General features: G+C 47.3%; 1 protein-coding gene across 4 annotated transcripts in view; it reads left to right on the top strand.

Moving 5' to 3' along the window:
* KIF6 (kinesin family member 6) overlaps positions 1 to 15,986 on the top strand; it is a 286,491-nt gene that overhangs the window by 175,980 nt on the left and 94,525 nt on the right. For all 4 annotated transcript variants that reach the window (XM_075338997.1, XM_075338993.1, XM_075338994.1 and 1 more), the window contains 3 exons: positions 19 to 189; positions 12,716 to 12,818; positions 13,866 to 13,921. In XM_075338997.1, the coding sequence (XP_075195112.1) occupies positions 19 to 189; positions 12,716 to 12,818; positions 13,866 to 13,921 (330 nt within the window). The remainder of the gene's footprint in view (positions 1 to 18; positions 190 to 12,715; positions 12,819 to 13,865; positions 13,922 to 15,986) is intronic.

The raw sequence follows: 15,986 nt of genomic DNA, 5'->3' as shown, positions 1-15,986 counted from the left end.
CCTATTATTGATCTCCAGACATTCTGGTCAGTATGCTAAAGAAAGAGAAGATGCGGAATCGGGACGCTCCATATGTAGTGTCCAACACAGGAGCAAATGTGGAAGAAAGCTCTGCAAAGACGGGTCCACCGTCCTCCGGAACTAGCACACCTCCAGACACCCGGGCCAGCACCCTCCTCAGGAAAACAGGTGCCGGACAAATACCAAGATGTAAACTGCAGTATTATAGTAGTTATATTGTTGTACATAGGAGCAGTATTATAGTAGTTATATTGTTGTACATAGGAGCAGTATTATAGTAGTTATATTCTTGTATATAGGGGCAGTATTATAGTAGTTATATTCTTGTACATAGGAGCAGTATTATAGTAGTTATATTCTTGTACATAGGAGCAGTATTATAGTAGTTATATTCTTGTACATAGGGGGCAGTATTATAGTAGTTATATTCTTGTACATAGGGAGCAGTATTATAGTAGTTATATTCTTGTACATAGGGGCAGTATTATAGTAGTTATATTCTTGTACATAGGAGTAGTGTTATAATAGTTGTAGAGACTGAAGTTGCTGATATATTGACCATTATTGCTAAATTCTCTTATTTTATGTATAGTAATTGTACTTCTGGGTGTATATTTGAGACAGTAAATGTAAATGTATCTGTATTAGTGTTGTGTATGTTCTTCCTCGATGGATGGATCCTTTTCTTCTTATAGTCTTGTTTATTTCATCATCTCTGTCACCTCCTGGATTTGCGGTTTTTACTTTCTCTAGTTCTCTATCCTCCGTTCATGATATGGGATGTTCAGATCGGACACAATAGTGAAGCTGCAGATCTATTGTTGCTTTTATCGCTGCCTCGTCTCACTGGTTCGATCATTTTACCGAGGGATCAGTTCAGTGTAGGATCTCCTGATGATGATGATGACGCCGTCACTTCACTTCTGAACATCGTCAGGGTTAATGCATCGATCACACACAGATGCTCTGTATTATTATTATTTTTTTTATAATATATGGATTTATAGCTTTACAGCTTTTTTTGCAGCCACGTATCTCCATCCATGGTAACTGTGAATTACTCTAGTAGGCAACAGAATTTCTATAAATTTAGTGATGTATAATAAAGAGAAATGACACATGGAAAAAGCATTGAACATGTAATAGAAGAAAAAAAGATGCAAAAAGCCATGAAAAGTCCTGACACCAGGTGAAATCCATCAATAATTGGAAAGCAATCCTTCCGCTTAGTGAAAGATGATATCAGCTGGTTCAACTGATGGCCGATAAAAAGGTGCCACACAAGAAACCTTTCATGATGGGTAAAATAAGTGAGCTGTCAATATCTTCACTACCGTACTGTTGTAAAACATATTGTTGGCATTGGTTCTAAAATAATTTCTAAAGTACTGAAGGTTCCTGTGAGCACTGTTGGGGTTATAATCCGGAATCAGAAGAGTTGTCCAAGAGCCAAGAACACGTGGAGAGCTGCCATCTACCAGGAGGATGAAGATGAAACGAGGGCGGATATTTCAGCAAGACAATGATCCCAAACACAGCCGAGGAAATGCAATGCTGATTGGAGCCCCGCATCCTGAATGTCGGACTGGTTTATTATGATGTGCGATTTTGGGTTGAGGGAGTTTTGGGCGGCAGCGTCTCCACCACCAGCAGGGCTAAAGTAATAGACATAAGGCACATACTCGGTCCTCTTTCCACTTTGGCAATTAAAGGCTCCTTTGGAGCATCCCTTTAAGAGCTCAGGGGTTACCATATGTTACAAGGAAACCGTCTTCCTAAACTTCTGTCTTTGTGATATTTCCGGACACTGTCGTCTTCCCTTTTTGTGATATTTCCGGACACTGTCGTCTTCTCTTTTTGGGATATTTCCGGACACTGTCGCCTTCCCTTTTTGTGATATTTCCGGACCCTGTCGTCTTCCCTTTTTGTGATATTTCCGGACACTGTCGTCTTCTCTTTTTGTGGTATTTCCGGACACTGTCGTCTTCCCTTTTTGTGATATTTCCGGACACTGTCGTCTTCTCTTTTTGTGATGTTTCCGGACCCTGTCGTCTTCCCTTTTTGTGATATTTTTCGGGACACTGTCGTCTTCCCTTTTTGTGATATTTCCGGACCCTGTCGTCTTCTCTTTTTGTGATATTTCCGGACACTGTCATCTTCCCTTTTTGTGGTATTTCCGGACACTGTCGTCTTCCCTTTTTGTGATATTTCCGGACACTGTCGTCTTCTCTCTTTGTGATATTTCCGGACACTGTCGTCTTCTCTTTTTGTGATATTTCCGGACACTGTCGTCTTCCCTTTTTGTGATATTTCCGGACACGGTCGTCTTCCCTTTTTGTGATGTTTCCGGACACTGTCATCTTCTCTTTTTGTGATATTTCCGGACACTGTCGTCTTCCCTTTTTGTGATATTTGCGGACACTGTCGTCTTCCCTTTTTGTGATATTTCCGGACACTGTCGTCTTCCCTTTTTGTGATATTTCCGGACCCTGTCGTCTTCTCTTTTTGTGATATTTCCGGACACTGTCGTCTTCCCTTTTTGTGATATTTCCGGACCCTGTCGTCTTCTCTCTTTGTGATATTTCCGGACACTGTCGTCTTCCTTTTTTGTGATATTTCCGGACACTGTCGTCTTCTCTTTTTGGGATATTTCCGGACACTGTCGTCTTCCCTTTTTGTGACGTTTCCGGACACTGTCGTCTTCCCTTTCCACGTCGCCTCGGCCGCACCTGTTTATTGCACTTGACTTTGGCGTGGTGCTGTCGGTTGCGCTCCTCCTCTGTAATCCGAAGTGGCGCTGGATTCACGGCTCTCCGGGGAGTGGATGTAGTGTGTTCAGGCCAGCGTCCCCCACGCCCCGGCCTCCGACCTCTCTCCAACGTCTGGTTTTATTTTATCCTAATAATGAAAAGCTTTGCTTGTTCCACGGTGAAGCCGTCAAAACGACCGTATTGTTCTCCTTAATATCCCAGCAGTGACCTGAGCCCTGCTCCGAATCCTCAGCTGAGGCATTGAGCGGTGCCGAAATCCTCGGTAACATCCGCGATTAGCTTTGTGATGTACCGGTGAGGGTTAGACGCCGCCGCGCTGTCACTCGTGAATCGCCCTCAATGCCTGTTCCTGGTCACACAGTCTTTTCTGGAGGATTTCCGATTTATTGAAGACTATTTTCCATGATGATTTTTGTGTTTGTGGAGGAAGGAAGAGACGAATCCCGGTGTTGGAAGCAGGAAAGTAGGCAAATGCGAGAGTCAGAGCGGCATCGGTAAGGGCCAAATGATGATGTCTGTATGACTTGGTCATCTCCAAAATTGCCGTGTAATGATCGTTCATGGTGTATGGAGGGTCTTCTGCAGTGTTCCCAGTATACAGAAAATTTTGTGGTGTGTCCCCAGTATACGGCCGGTCCTGTGGGTGTTATTGGTATATGGTGGGTCTTGTGGGATATTCCTGGTATACGGCAGGTCTTGTAGGGCGTTCCTGGTATACGGCAGGTCTTGTGGGATGTTCCCAGTGTATGACAGGTCTTGAGGGGTGTTCCTGGTATACGACAGTTTTTGTGGGTTGTTTCCGGTATATGATAGGTTTTGTGGGGTGCTCCGAGTATACAACAGGTTTTGTGGGGTATTCCTGGTATACAGTAGATCTTGTGGGGGTGCTCCTGGTATACAACAGGTCTTGTGGTCTGTTCCTGGTATACGGCTGGTCTTGTGGGGTGTGCCCTGTACGCAACCGTTTTTTTGGGGTGTTCCCGGTATACAGCAGGTCTTGTGGGGTGTTCCCGGTATAAGACAGATCTTGTGGGGTGTTCCAAGTATACGGCAGATTTTGTGGTGTGTTTTTGGTATACGACATGTCTTGTGGGGTGTTCCTGTTATACAGTAGATCTTGTGGGGTGCTACCAGTATATGACAGGTCTTGTTTTGGTGTTTCTGTTGTATGACAGGTCTTGTGGGGTGTTCCCGGTATACGGCGGGTCTTGAGGTGTGTTCCCAGTGTACGATAAATATTGTGGGGTGTTCCCCGTATATGACAGGTCTTGTGAGTTGTTCCCGGTATATGGTAGGTCTTGTGGGGTGTTCCCGGTATATGGCGGGTCTTGTAGGGTGTTCCCGGTATATGGCAGGTCTTGTGGGGTGTTCCCAGTATTTGACCGGTCTCATGGGGTGTTCCCTGAATATGGCGGATCTTGTGGGGTGTTGCTGGTATATGGCGGATCTTGTGAGGTATTCCCGGTATATGGCGGATCTTGTGAGGTCTTCCTGGTATATGGCGGATCTTGTGAGGTCTTCCTGGTATATGGCGGATCTTGTAAGGTGTTCCCGGTATATGGCGGATCTTGTGAGGTCTTCCTGGTATATGGCGGATCTTGTGAGGTGTTCCCGATATACGGCGGATCTTGAGAGGTTTTCCTAGTATACAGCAAGTCTTGTGAGGTGTTCCCGGTATATGGCGGATCTTGTGGGGTGTTCCTGGTATATGGCAGGTCTTGTGAGGTGTTCCCGGTATATGGCGGATCTTGAGAAGTTTTGCTGGTATGCGGCTGGTCTTGTGATGTGTTACTGGTATACGGCGGATCTTGTGAGGTGTTCCTGGTATATGGCAGGTCTTGTGGTGTGTTCCTGGTATACAGTGGGTCTTGTGGTGTGTTCCCAGTATACGGCGGATCTTGAGAGGTTTTGCTGGTATGCGGCAGGTCTTGTGGTGTGTTCCCGGTATACGGCGGATCTTGTGAGGTGTTCTCGGTATACGGCAGATCTTGTGGTGTGTTCCCGGTATACGGCAGATCTTGTGGAGTGTTTCTCGTATATGGCAGGTCTTGTGGTGTGTTCCCAGTGTACGATAAATATTGTGGGGTGTTCCCAGTATACGACAGGTCTTGTCGGAAGTTCCTGGTATTTGTTATACGATTGCGTTATTGTGGAAACGCGCCCTCAGTCTCCATCAGATGATTCCATCGCCCCCGGGAGCCCCACCACTTTGGCGGCTCGCCTTCCAGTAATAATGTGTTACACACAAGACTCGGAGCAGAGGTTCAGAGATGGTGCCGCATTGACGAGTGACGGTCTCTGCCAGATATGAGCTGTATGAACTTTTTCCCTCGTTGCCTCAGTTCTGATAACGTAAGTCTCCTTGTTTGGCACCAGAGATAAGACTCGTAAAGATGTTTCACATTTTTTTTATGATGAGATTTATGGCTTTGACTGAGGACGGAGAAGACTCTGCCTTCCTCCTGGTAATTCCTATGCCTGAAATCCTGGGTAGGGGGATCCTTCGGGTCCAGTGGTCCAGCATCTGACGGCCCAGTTCTGCTGGCCATCTGCTTTTTTTTAGACTGGAAACTGGACTTTTGGAAGTTGGACAATTATTTTCTGTTCCTTTAGGCACTGAAGAAGTGGATCTTATAAGCCACCTTAGTTTGGTTTGGCGATTCCCGGTCTTGGTGATTTTCCTGTTGATGGTGATCGGTGTTGTGCTTCTGAGTGGTGTGAGCGTTCTACTGTTGTGCGTTACTTCTCCCCTTTTTTCCGTTGCCCACCAGTAGACGTATTGTATCTCCTTTGTGTTTTGAGTACTGTGTGTATGAGTTTTCGTTCTCCCTTGTCCATGTCTTTTTCTGGGCTTTTGTCTTTCTGGTTTCTGGCCCGTCCTGAGGTTTTGGGAAAGGGAGATTAAGATCAGGGCTTGGACAGGAGTTAGGGTCACGCTGGGGGCACGGACCTGGTTACCATCAAACCAACCTCCAAGATAAGAGACAGCGCAGGGACTCAAGTCTGAGGGCCAGCCTAAGGTCACCTGTCTCATCTTTACATACCCTGCTACACCCTCACACATTGAGGTTGAAAATGGGAGCCAGAAATCACAATGAACAGAAGTCAGGATGGATAGTTGGGCAAATCTATTTTCAGGACCCTGGTCCAACAACCATGTCAGCAGTCTGTGGACACCTGACCGGAGCGAGCGATTCGCCTCATAGCTGTCTGAATCCTTTCCTGATTGAAGGCCCTCACCACAGAAAAAAAAAAAGCAATCGGTCATTTCTTTGAGACTCGTTCTTTGTGGAATCTGCTCCAAACTTGTCAACCTCAAGTCAGAAGACTGCAAAACCGTGAGGGAAACAAATGCTTCAAAATCATCTGCAGGAAAAAATAAACTGGCTTGGAGAACCGAAGAGGAAGGCTTCCAGAAGCGGATTCATTTTTGAAAAAACTCTTCTGATTGTTCCATCCCCCAAATATTTTGTGGGAATCAAACCTTACGTGGCCGAGAGCCAGACCCACTGTCAATGGGCCGTGGAAAACGGCTGTGGCCTCGCTCTACAGACAGGAGGATCCTGGATGCTTGTCCAGTAGTCGTCTCCACACAGCCCATCACCTGTACAGATATGGATCGCAGTGTCGTCCCATCATGAAATTCGCAGGTGAGATTCTCGTTTTCACGTCCAGTTTCCTCTTCTGCCTTCAGATATTGGAGTCTTCGCGGTCCTGGGCTCGGGTTAGTTTTGGCCAGGACTGGTCCTCTCCATATAGCTCATGTGAAAATGAGCAGGTGCAGGGAATTGTCTTGGCCTTGGCTCTTCATTACCTCACCGCCCGGCGAGTCCTGATCCCATTGATGTTTTTATATCCCAGTCAATAAGACCGTTGCACCAGACAAGCGTCCAAGCAAATGACTGAAATCCAGAGACTCGCTTCCACTAAACTGTCCCACAAGACCCCGCCGGAGAGATGAGGCCCATTCAGAAAGCAGATGCACTGGATGCGCGAGAGCTGCTGTAATCCTCAATCCTCGCAGGAGGCTGAGCGCAGATGTGCCGTGCAGGCTGGAGGACAAGAACGAGCTTCTAAGGAGGAGAATATGTCCAGAGTCCCCACTACAGAGACCAACCGTAGGGTTCTGTGGACTAGTCACTGCCAGAGCTGCCTTCACAGAGCTGCTGATTGATGCTTGGATGTTATCGGAGTGTCAGAGTCAATGGAGAAGCTAATATGGAGTCCAAAGAACAGAAGGAACTGGTTAGTGTTCCTATCGGGAAAGCAAAATTTGCAAGTGGGGGGAAAACCAGTCATGGTGGCCTGCTACCTGGTTCGTTAGGCTTTGTCACTGAACCGTTGGCTAATGGAGAGGACGATTTCCTCTCTATCCCTCGGCCTGGCACAGGGTCCTGGGTCTCCGGCCCTCGGCCTGGCACAGGGTCCTGGGTCTCCGGCCCTCGGCCTGGCACAGGGTCCTGGGTCTCCGGCCCTCGGCCTGGCACAGGGTCCTGGGTCTCCGGCCCTCGGCCTGGCACAGGGTCCTGGGTCTCCGGCCCTCGGCCTGGCACAGGGTCCTGGGTCTCCGGCCCTCGCCCTGGCACAGGGTCCTGGGTCTCCGGCCCTCGGCCTGGCACAGGCTCCTGGGTCAAGGTCATACCTACTGTATGGTGGCCAAAGATCTTCTCATAGGGGAGAATTTGCCTCCTAAATCCTAGCTATGACCCCTGAATCCCTGTAGACACCGTGTGCCCATGATCCCGTCACCGGCTCTGCACATTACTAGTAAACGCACAATTACACAGCTAAAAATTCCACCGAAACCGACTACAAACGCTGAAAAGAGGAGCAGAAACCCAAATCTGGCCAATAAATATAGATTCTTTTAACTCTTTTTAGACCTGTGAAGAGAAACCACCAGCAGAGAGGCCTGTGCTTTACTTATGACTAACTCATTTATAACGGGGAGGCCAAAAACTGATGATACCGGGGACCTGTGCACAGAACAGAGCATACCAAGGACCTGTGCGCAGAACAGATCATACCAAGGACCTGTGCGCAGAACAGATCATACCAAGGACCTGTGCGCAGAACAGATCATACCAAGGACCTGTGCGCAGAACAGATCATACCAAGGACCTGTGCGCAGAACAGATCATACCAAGGACCTGTGCGCAGAACAGATCATACCAAGGACCTGTGCGCAGAACAGATCATACCAAGGACCTGTGCGCAGAACAGATCATACCAAGGACCTGTGCGCAGAACAGAGCATACCAAGGACCTGTGCGCAGAACAGATCATACCAAGGACCTGTGCGCAGAACAGATCATACCAAGGACCTGTGCGCAGAACAGATCATACCAAGGACCTGTGCGCAGAACAGAGCATACCAAGGACCTGTGCGCAGAACAGATCATACCAAGGACCTGTGCGCAGAACAGATCATACCAAGGACCTGTGCGCAGAACAGATCATACCAAGGACCTGTGCGCAGAACAGAGCATACCAAGGACCTGTGCGCAGAACAGAGCATACCAAGGACCTGTGCGCAGAACAGATCATACCAAGGACCTGTGCGCAGAACAGAGGATACTAAGGACCTGTGTGCAGAACAGATGATACCGAGGACCTGTGCGCAGAACAAATGATACCATGGACTTGTGCGCAGAACAGATGATACCGAGGACCTGTGCGCAGAACAGATGATACCAAGGACCTGTGTGCAGAACAAATGATACCAAGGACCTGTGTGCAGAACAGATGATACCGAGGACCTGTGCGCAGAACAGAGCATACCAAGGACCTGTGCGCAGAACAGATGATACTGAGGACCTGTGCGCAGAACAGATGATACCAAGGACCTGTGCGCAGAACAAATGATACCGAGGACTTGTGCACAGAACAGAGCATACCAAGGACCTGTGCGCAGAAAAGATCATACCAAGGACCTGTGCGCAGAACAGATCATACCAAGGACCTGTGCGCAGAACAGATGATACCATGGACTTGTGCGCAGAACAGATGATACCGAGGACCTGTGCGCAGAACAGCGCATACCAAGGACCTGTGCGCAGAACAGATCATACCAAGGACCTGTGCGCAGAACAGATGATACCATGGACTTGTGCGCAGAACAGATGATACCGAGGACCTGTGCGCAGAACAGATGATGCCGAGGACCTGTGCGCAGAACAGATGATACCGAGGACCTGTGCGCAGAATAAATCATACCAAGGACCTGTGCGCAGAACAGATCATACCAAGGACCTGTGCGCAGAGCAGATGATACCGAGGACCTGTGCGCAGAACAGATGATACCGAGGACCTGTGTCCAGAACAGATGATACCAAGGACCTGTGCGCAGAACAGATGATACAAAGGACCTGTGTACAGAACAGATGATACCAAAGACCTGTGCGCAGAACAGATGATACCGAGGACCTGTGCGCAGAACAGATGATACCAAGGACCTGTGCGCAGAACAGATGATACCAAGGACCTGTGCGCAGAACAGAACGGATTACACTGTTGTACTGTGGACCTGTGCGACAATTTTCACTTCGTATGTCTATGGATTTAGGTTCACCCCTTCCTGGCCGGTCTCTTTCCTCCCAATTCAAGAGTATTTTCCCCCAAAAAAAGTAAAATCTTCAGTGGATAGAAAACCATTTTTTCGTTATCTGTTTATGTTCCGCCTGTGTCAGTCTTTACTGTGCGTCTGGCGTCCTGTTCATGAATCGGGGGGCTCAGGATGAGCGGGATGTGTCTGGGACTCCTGGGGCAGGTCGTCGTTCTGTGCATATTCTCTCCCCTCTCGGTGTAAGCGAGCCGTGCGCGTGCCACGTGACCTCCGCTGCGTCCATCCCGGAGCACACAGGGTAACGCGGTCGCTGATGTACATCCTGTTTGTCCGCAGATGCAGGGAGCAGAACGTGTGATCTCTGGCACCGCAGGCCGCGCGCCCCTCGTATTTGTTTAGGTGTGGTTCTGCGCTGGGTGCGTCTGGTAAAAGCTTCTGCGGCTTTGACTTGTATCCATCACATCCAGCCTCTGCCAAGCTTTTACCAGGCTGACACCGGGCCCCGTGCGTCTGCGTCTACCCCCTCATTACAGCATTGCTCACTTTCTCCACCGCGTGCGGAAACACTGTTCAAGTATCCAGAAACGAAATACCGAAAGATGGAACAAGCTGCAAGTGTCTCCTCCAAACCAGCCCGAAAGGCGAATGTCCTGAACTGTGCCATGTCCTCATTATAGCAGTTATATTCTTGTACATAGGGGCAGTATTATAGTAGTTATATTCTTGTATATAGGGGCGGTATTATAGTAGTTATATTCTTGTACATAGGGGCAGTATTATAGTAGTTATATTCTTGTACATAGGGGCAGTATTATAGTAGTTATATTCTTGTACATAGGGGCAGTATTATAGTAGTTATATTCTTGTACATAGGGGCGGTATTATAGTAGTTATATTCTTGTACATAGGGGCAGTATTATAGTAGTTATATTCTTGTACATAGGGGCAGTATTATAGTAGTTATATTCTTGTACATAGAGGGCAGTATTATAGTAGTTATATTCTTGTACATAGGGGCAGTATTATAGTAGTTCTATTCTTGTACATAGGGTCAATATTATAGTAGTTATATTCTTGTACATAGGGGCAGTATTATAGTAGTTATATTCTTGTATATAGTGGCAGTATTATAGTACTTATATTCTTGTACATAGGGTCAATATTATAGTAGTTATATTCTTGTACATAGGAGCAGTATTATAGTAGTTTTATTCTTGTACATAGGGTCAATATTATAGTAGTTATATTCTTGTACATAGGGTCAATATTATAGTAGTTATATTCTTGTACATAGGAGCAGTATTATAGTAGTTATATTCTTGTACATAAGGGCAGTATTATAGTAGTTATAGTCTTGTACATAGGGGGCAGTATTATAGTAGTTATATTCTTGTACATAGGGGCAGTATTATAGTAGTTATATTCTTGTACATAGAGGGCAGTATTATAGTAGTTATATTCTTGTACATAGGGGCAGTATTATAGTAGTTCTATTCTTGTACATAGGGTCAATATTATAGTAGTTATATTCTTGTACATAGGGGGCAGTATTATAGTAGTTATATTGCTGTACATAGGGGCAGTATTATATTAGTTATATTCTTGTACATAGGGGGTAGTATTATAGTAGTTATATTCTTGTACATAGGGGCAGTATTATAGTAGTTATATTCTTGTATATAGGGGCAGTATTATAGTAGTTATATTCTTGTACATAGGGGGCAGTATTATAGTAGTTATATTATAGTACATAGGGGGCAGTATTATAGTAGTTGTATTCTTGTACATAGGAGCAGTATTATAGTAGTTATATTCTTGTACATAGGGGCAGTATTATAGTAGTTATATTCTTGTACATAGGGGCAGTATTATAGTAGTTATATTCTAGTACATAGGCGGCAGTATTATAGTAGTTATATTCTTGTACATAGGGGGCAGTATTATAGTAGTTATATTCTTGTACATAGAAGCAGTATTATAGTAGTGATATTCTTGTACATAGGGGCAGTATTATAGTAGTTATATTCTTGTACATAGGAGCAGTATTATAGTAGTTATATTCTTGTACATAGGAGCAGTATTATAGTAGTTATATTCTTGTACATAGGGGCAGTATTATAGTAGTTATATTCTTGTACATAGGGGGTAGTATTATAGTAGTTATATTCTTGTACATAGAAGCAGTATTATAGTAGTGATATTCTTGTACATAGGGGCAGTATTATAGTAGTTATATTCTTGTACATAGGGGGCAGTATTATAGTAGTTATATTCTTGTACATAGGGGGCAGTATTATAGTAGTTATATTCTTGTACATAGAAGCAGTATTATAGTAGTTATATTCTTGTACATAGGGGCAGTATTATAGTAGTTATATTCTTGTATATATGGGGCAGTATTATAGTAGTTATATTCTTGTACATGTGGCAGTATTATAGTAGTTATATTCTTGTGTATACAGTGCCTTGCTATAGTATACATACCTCGTGATCTTTTCCATCTTCATGTTACACTCACAGACTTAAATGGATCTCATTGGGATTTTATGTGATACCAGCACGGAGTACAAGTACTTGTGAAGTGTAAAGGGAATGATACCTGGTTTTCTAATATAGATCACCACCTTTCTGTGTCTTGCATTAGTATTCAGCCCCCGGAGTCAGCACTTTGTAGGACCACCTTCTTCTGTCTTTTGGGGGGTCTCCAGCTTTGCTCATCTAGAGGTGACATTTTCTTCTTCTCTCGCTCAGTGAGATTGGATGGAGACGTCTGTGATCGGTGATTTTCCCGTCTTGTCACAGATTCTCGGTGGATTCGGTCTGGACTATGACTCGGCCGCTCACACACAGGAATATGCTCTGATCTGAACCCTCCATTGTGGCTCTGCAGGATGTTGAGGGTTGTTGTCCTGCTGGAAGGTGACCCTACGTCCCAGTCTCACGTCTTCTGCAGCCTCTAACTGGTTTTCCTTCCATCCCCTCTGACAAGCCCCTGCCCCTGCTGAAGAAAAGGTTCCCCACAGCATGATGCTGCCTCCACCATGTGTGACGGTGGGGAGGGTGTTTTTAGGGTGATGTGTAGGGTTAGGTTTCCACTCCATACAGTTTAAATTTAGCCCATATGGTTCTCTTTTGGACTTATCTGACTACATCACCTTCTTCCACTGGTCGCTGGGTTCTTTACATGGCTTTTTCCAAGCTATCACATTGTCAAGATCAGTGTTTTCGGTCAATGAATAGGAACAATCGCTCTGGGCCGGGGGCTTGTTAGTGTTTCGCTGCAGGCAAGAGCTGGAGGGGGACTTGTAGTTTGGTGATGTGCGGATGTCCTCATTGTCCTCCATCATTTCTTTTGCAGGAGAGAAGATGTCGCTCGGCCGCCAAGAAGCCTTTGAAATTTTCAAGCGGGATTATCCGGACAGGATCAGCATCGAAGACAACAAGGCGCTGCTGAAGCAGAGGTGGGTGGCATCAGGGGCAGTGTTGGATAAAATGGGGCCCTGGGGAAAAGTTAAATGTGGGGCCCCAACTGCTGGCATCGGCCCATTACACACAAACATCTAAGTTGTTTTTACAGGAGCTGATTTCAGACCTTTAAACGAGTGGGATTGACCATAGTAAAGTGATCCGACGCTCGTTTCCCTCGCCCCGCACACAGGCTGACAGAACGACGGGGTTAGAAGGATCTCTAGGAGATCACTCTGTCCCCATACAGATCATGTTACCGGCTGCACATCTCCTGTTTACACCGGGCAATGTGCTGCCGAGAACCAGGGTCCTGATTCATTAACACTGGCGTTGTGCATGCAGTCCCAATAACCGAAGCCACTGGAGTAATATTCACCTAATTCATTAAAAGGCGCACACCGCTGAATGAACTAGGAATCTTACAAGACCTGTGCGCCTCCAGCTCAAATGTAGATACACACACGTGTATACAGAGAACATACATACATATATATATCTAAATATATCATATATACATGCAGAACCACCGTCCATACATGATTGTGGTCCCATAACTACCGTCACTACATGAGTATGGCACTATAACTACCGTCAGTACATGAGTGTGGCACCAGAACTACCATCAGTACATGAGTGTAGTGCCAGAACTACCATCAGTACATGAGTGTAGTGCCAGAACTACCATCACTACATGAGTGTGGCGCCAAAACCACTATCACTATATGAATGTGGTACTACCACTTTCATCAGTACATGAGTGTGGCACCAGAACTACCGTCAGTACATATATACAGCACCAAGCTTAGTACAGCAATGAATTGTAATGTCACCTTATCCCCATATACAATTGTATTACTTGAATTTAACAATTCCCAGTATGTCCTTAACAATGGTAAAGAGGTGCTCCTCCATGCCCCCCTGCCAACTCGCATCATGGGGATTTTCTGAACCCTATAAATGAGCACAAATTGTGAATGTGACATCACCGCCGCCCCGGCCACCGCCATTCTGACACATTTGTTCTCTGTCTCTCTTTGTAGATTTGCAGAAGCCAAATCCCTGGGAAAAGCAATGAATGATGTGAGGCAGCGCATCAGTGAGTACACGGGGGGGGGGGGAAGGGATGGAGTACGGGTGTACCCCAAACTGATCAGTGTCACTCGGGGGAGGGGTATAGAGTACGGGCGTACCCCATACTCTGATCATTGTCACATAGATTGGCCGTAACTCTGCATGCCGGGTGAGCTCCATTCAGTGTGTGAAGCTCAGTGACTCCCCTAGGGGCAGACTACACGTCACCCATAGGTTTGATCATCCTGTGCCTCCTGGTTCACAGCAGCTGTGTGTATACGGTGCGGGGCCGGTGTAAAGTCTCCCGAGCCCTCGTTGTGGCAGTGATCAGCCGGTGATCCACAATCCTCCCCGCTCCACCTGATTGGATATTTAGGTGACTACAGATCTACATCATCGGCAGCGCATCTCTCCGGACACAAGAAGTAAATCTCCGGCCTCTGGACTGTTCTCGTTGGTCCGTGTAAAAGGCTGCCCGATCGCCCGGTCATCGCACCCCTGCAGATAACCTCCGGAACATTGCAGATATGGGGAAAGCTTGGTGTCTGTTCAGATGCTGCTCACATGGGGACCTGAGGCTCCGCTCATCCTGGGCCTCCTGGTGTACTGGATGACAGTACAGGTGTAGAGGCTGCCGGAGGGGGGAGAAGAGCGGCTGCCGGAGGGGGGAGAAGAGCGGCTGCAACAAGAGAGAAGAGCGGCTGACGGAGGGGGGAGAAGAGCGACTGCAACAAGAGAGAAGAGCGGCTGCCGGAGGGGGGAGGAGAGCGGCTGCAACAAGAGAGAAGAGCGGCTGCCGGAGGGGGGAGGAGAGCGACTGCAACAAGAGAGAAGAGCGGCTGCCGGAGGGGGGAGAAGAGCGACTGCAACAAGAGAGAAGAGCGGCTGCAGGAGGGGGGAGAAGAGCGGCTGCCGGAGGGGGGAGGAGAGCGACTGCAACAAGAGAGAAGAGCGGCTGCCGGAGGGGGGAGAAGAGCGGCTGCAACAAGAGAGAAGAGCGACTGCCGGAGGGGGGAGAAGAGCGGCTGCAACAAGAGAGAAGAGCGGCTGCCGGAAGGGGGAGAAGAGCGGCTGCAACAAGAGAGAAGAGCGGCTGCCGGAGGGGGGAGAAGAGCGGCTGCAACAAGAGAGAAGAGCGGCTGCCGGAGGGGGGAGAAGAGCGGCTGCAACAAGAGAGAAGAGCGGCTGCCGGAGGGGGGAGAAGAGCGGCTGCAACAAGAGAGAAGAGCGGCTGCAACAAGAGAGAAGAGCGGCTGCCGGAGGGGGGAGAAGAGCGGCTGCAACAAGAGAGAAGAGCGGCTGCCGGAGGGGGGAGAAGAGCGGCTATAATAATGGAGAAAAGCTGGTGTCAGAGGAGAAGAAAAGCGGATGGCTGCCAGAGATGGAGAAAAATGGCTGCCAGAGGGGGGAGAGCAGTTCATGTTGCCTCCATAGACTTAGGTTTTCTGATGATGATCTGACTTTTCGGGCCAATGTGACGCAATCACAATACATCCAGCAGAAGAGCGACCGGAGCGGCAGATGCCACTGGGCAGTAAAAGAGGATGGGGGCGGTGGTGTATGGGGTAGTAAGGGATGGGACTGAAATCATCTATTGAAGACTTGTACGACCGATGCAGGGGCTGGACGCATTCACCATAACTGTAATATGTGCATCCGGTGCAAACAGGCAAAGCTGCAGTGTAAAGCATGGGGGATGGAGAAACCGCCCGAGCCTCTGATGAAGTGGGAATTAGGTTTCGCACTCCGGGCATGTCGCGGAGCATTGGCGTGCGTCCTCCGCTGCGCACTTCTCCATTGTCTGCGGGGTCTGCTGGGAGTTATCCTCCTTTCTATACTCGTGCAGATGTGAGACAGGATTCATTAATTTTGCTCTCAAAGGGAAAAAACTTATTTAAAGTGCAAGATTTTCCTCCTTCCATATAAAAATGGAGATGATTGTGCTGAATCTGGGAGTTCTCGTGTGATGAAAGGAAGAATGTTCCTTGGTGCGGCCAGCTGGCGTCCGCGTGCATTAGTCACTGCGCCCGGTGCCAGCAATTGTGTGCGAGCCTTGTTTATCCAATTACATCCCAATAAATTAGGCTTTG

This window comes from Anomaloglossus baeobatrachus, chromosome 3 (genome assembly GCF_048569485.1).
Source record: "Anomaloglossus baeobatrachus isolate aAnoBae1 chromosome 3, aAnoBae1.hap1, whole genome shotgun sequence".
Lineage (NCBI taxonomy): Eukaryota > Metazoa > Chordata > Amphibia > Anura > Aromobatidae > Anomaloglossus > Anomaloglossus baeobatrachus.
This window is presented reverse-complemented; position numbering and strand designations above follow the sequence as displayed.